The sequence below is a fragment of the Oncorhynchus clarkii genome, chromosome 7 (assembly GCF_045791955.1).
Source record: "Oncorhynchus clarkii lewisi isolate Uvic-CL-2024 chromosome 7, UVic_Ocla_1.0, whole genome shotgun sequence".
In the NCBI taxonomy this organism is placed as follows: Eukaryota; Metazoa; Chordata; class Actinopteri; order Salmoniformes; family Salmonidae; genus Oncorhynchus; species Oncorhynchus clarkii.
The window spans coordinates 6,183,920-6,189,919 of NC_092153.1; the positions used below are offsets into that span (position 1 = coordinate 6,183,920).

The 6,000-nt window shown below is 39.7% G+C and overlaps 1 protein-coding gene across 1 annotated transcript in view; it reads left to right on the forward strand.

Annotated features, from left to right (window-relative positions):
- Positions 1-5,263, forward strand: part of LOC139414048 (dynein regulatory complex protein 11-like) — a 49,444-nt gene extending 44,181 nt beyond the window's left edge. Inside the window, exons 17-19 of the mRNA XM_071161925.1 lie at positions 1,880-2,057; positions 3,723-3,961; positions 4,855-5,263. Of these exons, the coding sequence (XP_071018026.1) occupies positions 1,880-2,057; positions 3,723-3,961; positions 4,855-5,004 (567 nt within the window). The 3' untranslated portion in view covers positions 5,005-5,263. The remainder of the gene's footprint in view (positions 1-1,879; positions 2,058-3,722; positions 3,962-4,854) is intronic.
- The last annotated feature ends 737 nt before the right edge of the window (positions 5,264-6,000 follow it).

Sequence of the window (6,000 nt, forward strand, 5' to 3'; positions counted from 1 at the left end):
ATTGTGTGTAGATTGGTGGGGAAAAACATTTATTTAATCCATTTTAGAATAAGGCTGTAACGTAACAAAATGTTGAAAAAGGGAAAGGGTCTGAATACTTTCTGAATGCACTGTATGTAATATCTATGTAGTCTGAACTAAGAATTCATACGGCCAGATAATTGTTATACATTCTTATATATATGTGTTGGTAGGATAAGGCTATGTCTGTTTGGTCACATAGAAGTCAGTGATGTGTGTTTACTATAGGTTAATGAGGCAATGCAAATGTGATGTGACTAAAATGGGACTAAAATTAAAGGGCATTTAGTTGACTAAAATGGCTCACTGTTTTTGTCATTTTGACAATAACTAGACTAAATCATTATTCAATCGACAAAAACTTGACTAAAACGTAATGATATTTTAGTCAAAATGACTAAGACTAGACTAAATGTAAAAAAAGAGACCAGTTATTAGCACTGCTCAATACCAGCCCTCGACACTCGACTCAACAAACCAGATGCCGTCTATCACAGTGCCATCTTTTTTGTCACCAAAGCCCCATATACTACCCACCATTGCAACCTGTACTCTCTCGTTGGTTGGCCCTCGCTTCATACTCGTCGCCAAACCCACTGGCTACAGGTTATCTACAAGTCTCTGCTAGTTAAAGCCCCACCTTATCTCAGCTCACTGGTCACCATAGCCGCACACACTCGTAGCACGCGCTCCAGCAGGTACAGTATATCTCACTAGTCACCCCCAAAGCCAATTCCTCCTTTGGTTGTCTTTCCTTCCAGTTGTCTGCTGCCAATGACTGGAACGAACTGCAAAAATCTCTGAAGCTGGAGACTCATATCTCCCTCACTAACTTTAAGCACCAGCTGTCAGAGCAGTTTACAGATCACTGAACTTAGCCCCTCTGTAAACACCCCATCTATCTACCTACCTCATCCCCATACTGTATTTATTTATTTATCTTTCTCCTTTGCACCCCAGTATCTCTACTTGCACATTCATCTTCTGCACATCTACCATTCCAGTGTTTAATTGCTATATTGTAATTACTTCGCCTCTATGGCCTATTTATTTCCTTATCTTACCTCATTTGCACTCACTGTATATAGACTTTTTGTTTTCTTTTGTTCTACTGTATTATTGACTGTATGTTTTGTTTATTCCATGTGTAACTCTGTTGTTGTATGTGTCGATTTTGCTATGCTTTATCTTGGCCAGGTTGCAGTTGTAAATGAGAACTTGTTCTCAACTAGCCTACCTGGTTAAATAAAGGTGAAATAAATAAAAACACTACAGTGCACATTGACAAACAGTGTAATCAAGGGACTTGTTTTGACAAGAATGTTTACATAGCAGATTGTCAAGTAACCTTCTCCATTATTGTATTGTTTGTGAATGAACTAAAGTGGGACTCACATCCATTGTTGGGTAACATGGGTTATTTGAGATGACAGCTGTGAGCAGTTGAAAATGGGGACATCTTGAATTTACAAATAAGTTTATGCTGCCCTCATGTGGCCGGTCATAACTCTCCATACCCCTCTCCTCCCTCGCTCTCTATCTCCATACCCCTCTCCATCTCCTTCTCTCTCCTCCCTCTCTCTCTATCTCCATACCCCTCTCCATCTCCTTCTCCTCACTTACTCTCCCTCTCCTCCCTCTCTCTCTATCTCCATACCCCTCTCCTCCCTCTCTCTCTATCTCCATACCCCTCTCCATCTTCCTCCCTCTCTCCATACCGCTCTCATTCTCTCTCCTCACTCTCCCTCTCCTCCCTATCTCCATACCCCTCTCCATCTCCCTCTCCTCTCTCTCTCCTCACTTCCTCTCCATCTCCCTCTCTTTCTCTCTCCTCCCTCTCTCCTCTCTCCCTCTCTAGATGGAGCCTAAGCGTCTGAAGAAGGACCTAGTAAAGGTGCTGAAGTCTGTGAAGCCTGAGGATCGTGTTCTGGTCGTAGGGACGTCCCGGAGGCCCTTTGACGCAGACCTCAAGCCCTTCTGTAAAGTCTATAGGAAGATCATCCTCATCCCCAGACCTGACTATGCCTCCAGACTGGGTGGGTTATCTATAGTAGTCTATATCGGTTTATATTGGTTTATAGTTGTCTATAGTGGTCTGCCTTGGTCTATATTGGTTTATAGTGGTCTATATTGGTTTATAGTGGTCTATATTGGTTTATAGTGGTCTAAATTAATTTATAGTGGTCTATATTGGATTATATTAGTTTATAGTGGTTTATAGTGGTCTATATTGATTTATAGTGGTCTATATTGGATTATATTAGTTTATAGTGGTTTATAGTGGTCTATATTGGATTATATTAGTTTATAGTGGTTTATAGTGGTCTAAATTGATTTATAGTGGTCTATATTGGATTATATTAGTTTATAGTGGTTTATAGTGGTCTATATTGGTCTATATTGGTTTATAGGAGTCTATAGTGGTCTATATTGGTTTATAGGAGTCTATAGTGGTCTATATTGGTTTATAGTGGTCTTTAGTGGTCTATATTGGTTTATGGTGGTTTATGGTGGTTTATAGTGTATATAGTGGTCTATATTGGTTTATGTTGGTTTATAGTGGTCTATATTGGTTTATAGTGGTCTATATTGGTTTATAATTGTCCATAGCGGTTTATAGTGGCCTATATTGGTTTATAGTAGTCTACAGTGGTCTATATTGGTTAATATTGGTTTATTGTGGTTTACAGTGGTCTATATTTGTTTATAGTAGTTTATAGTTGTCTATAGTGGTCTATATTTGTCTATATTGGTTTATAGTGGTCTATATTTGTCTATATTGGTTTATAGTGGTTTATAGTGGTCTATATTGGTTTATAGAGGTATATAGTGGTCTATATTGGTCTATATTGGTTTATAGTGGTTTATAGTGGTCTATAGTGGTTTATATTGGTTTATAGTGGTCTATATTGATTCATAGTTGTTTATAGTGATCTATAGTGGTTTATGTTGGTTTATATTGGTCTATATTGGTTTATAGTGGTCTATAATGGTTTATAATTGTCTATAGTGGTTTATAGTGGTCTATATTGGTTTATAGTAGTCTACAGTCGTCTATTGGTTAATTTTGGTTTATAGTGGTTTATAGTGGTCTATATTGGTTTATAGTGGTTTATAGTGGTCTATAGTGGTTTATAGTGGTTTATAGTGGTCTATATTGGTTTATAGAGGTCTATAGTGGTCTATATTGGTCTATATTGGTTTATATTGATTTATAGTGGTCTATATTGGTTTATAGTGGTTTATAGTGGTCTATAGTGGTTTATATTGGTTTATAGTGGTTTACAGTGGCCTATATGGGTTTATAGAGGTCTATAGTGGTTTATATTGGTTTATAGTGGTATATACTGGTCTATATTGGTTTCTAGTGGTTTATATTGGTTTACAGTGGTTTATAGTGGTTTATAGTGGTCCATAGTGGTTTATAGTGATGTATAGTGGTCTATATTGGTTTATGGGGGTTTATAGTGGTCTATAGTGGTCTATATCTAGGCCAACCTGTTGGCTATGGACAGACAGAATCTGTGGAGGTTTTATTCCCTAAAGCCACCAGAAATGAGTTGACATGAAAACTACTGGTGGAATGAATTCATATGATAGGCCCACCAGTAAACACACATCTTTAAAAAAAAACAAATTATTCATTGCCCACTTCTGGTTTGAACCCTAACCTTTCTCTCCCTGTCTGATTTGTTCTCCAGTGGTGTGGAGGGAGCTGCTGTGTGGCGGCGGTGCTCGCCTCACCCCCAGCCTGGACCTGAGCTCCCTGGCCAAGGTGACAGATGGCTACACCCAGGGCCACATCCTGCAGGCTGTGAGGCAGGTGCTGACCCCTCGCAGGCTGGCCCAGCAGACTACCAGACCACTGACCGCTGAAGAGTTCATCCCTCCACTGGCCAGACAGGACCCCGTCTACAAAGAGGAGGAGGAGGCCTTTAAGGTTCAGTAGCATCAATCAATTAATCACCTTTTATTTGCATAAATATTTGTTTATATATGTTTATCACCAAAGTGCTCAGGATAGCCTTACTCCCACAGAAATCAGAGGCGACAATTGGAAAGCTCCTATGTAGGAGGAAGGAAGGGGTTATTTTGCCATTATAACAGTTAAAATGGTCCTCTGTATCTCAGTAGGTGGTGCAGTAGGTGGTGCTTGCATCTTAGGATAGTGGGTTTGATTCCCGGGACCACACATATGTAAAACAATAATATGTAAGTGGCTATGGTTAAAAGCTTCTGCTAAATGGTATTTTATTATATTAAAACGTGTTTTTGCCTTTGTTGTGCTGATTGGTTTACATCTATTATCATAATCAGATATGAATTCAGTATTATTACTATTATCATTATTGTATTATGAATTCAGTATTATAATCCGATATGAATTCAGTATTACAATCAGATATCAATTCAGTATTATAATCAGATATCAATTCAGTACTTTAATCATATATGAATTCAGTATTATAATCAGATATCAATTCAGCACTTTAATCATATATCAATTCAGTATTATAATCAGATATCAATTCAGTATTATAATCAGATATCAATTCAGTACTTTAATCATATATGAATTCAGTATTATAATCAGATATCAATTCAGTACTTTAATCATATATGAATTCAGTATTATAATCAGATATCAATTCAGCACTTTAATCATATATGAATTCAGTATTATCCGATGAACTCCATATATACATTTGAGAGTCATGCTCCAACAATCACCACATGAGGGTGCTGCGTTCCCACAGTTAGGAAGGAAATGCCACTGTATACCAGGTTTTATTTCCTCCGACCGTGGATTGATGGCTGTGAATGTGTTTCCAGATGTGGTACGGCAGGACACCTTTGGGTAAGAAGAGGGCACGGGCGGCCAAGGCCATCGAGGAGGAGGGAGAGTCGGGCAAGGACAAAGACAAGCGGGGCACTGGGAGGAAGACAGGGAAAGAAGAGAAAAGCAAGAAGAACAATAAGTAAATGTCAAAGACAAGAGATAGACGTCGTCAACATTGGGGAGGTCTACAGACAGGGACTTTCAGGGGATGTGATTTACATTCCTACTTCTTAGATATGATGGACGATACATTTACTACCAGTCTATGACTGTAAATGTCATGACAACAGTATAACGGTAACAGTCGATCGTGTTATGATCATAATGACTAAAGTAGCTGTTTATCTTGTATGAGACCAGATATAAAGTATGTCAAATAAATCATTATTATCGCAGTGTAAATATTGAAGATGGAAATAAGTGTTGTTGATTTTAGTCCAAATGGATCACAGCAGTATAATTTCATGAGATTCTATTTAGGGGATGTTTATTTTCAGTCTCTGACTATTTTGACCATTAGAAGCTAATTAGCCTTGTTGATGAGCGCTGAGTTGTTTAAACTGGGGGCTCTGAGCTGCAGTGGGAGGGGGGGCGTACTGAGACTCACAACCCCCCCAAAATACACCCCGTCGCATCCGAGCCCCGGGCTCCCCTCTCTCCCCTGTCCTGAGACAAATCATCATTAACCATCCCCAGAACCACGAGACCGTGCAACGATGGAGGGATTCCTCTCAAATGTTAGCTTCTAACCGTAATGATGAAAAAACACAGCAACGGTGCCTTGTATTTCCTGTCCGTCTTCCTTCTTCTTCTCTCTCCGTCTCTCACTCTCTCTCTCTCTCTCTCTCTCACTCTCTCACTCTCTCACTCTCTCACTCTCTCACTCTCTAACTCTCTCACTCTCTCTCTCTCTCCCTTTCCTCAGCCATCGTTGGGTTTGCGTGGCTTCTGTGCCATAAGAGTCTGTTAATTAGCCTGTGTAATTGTCATTGTTGCCAGTTACAGCCAGGGGGCTTCAGGCAGAGAGACACTGTGCAATGTAGCAGCACCTTGTCCCAGGTCGCCCTGTGTTACTGTTTACACCCAGTTAGCGCTAACAAGCCAGCCTGCCCTGCCAAGCGGCTGACCCACTTCCCGGC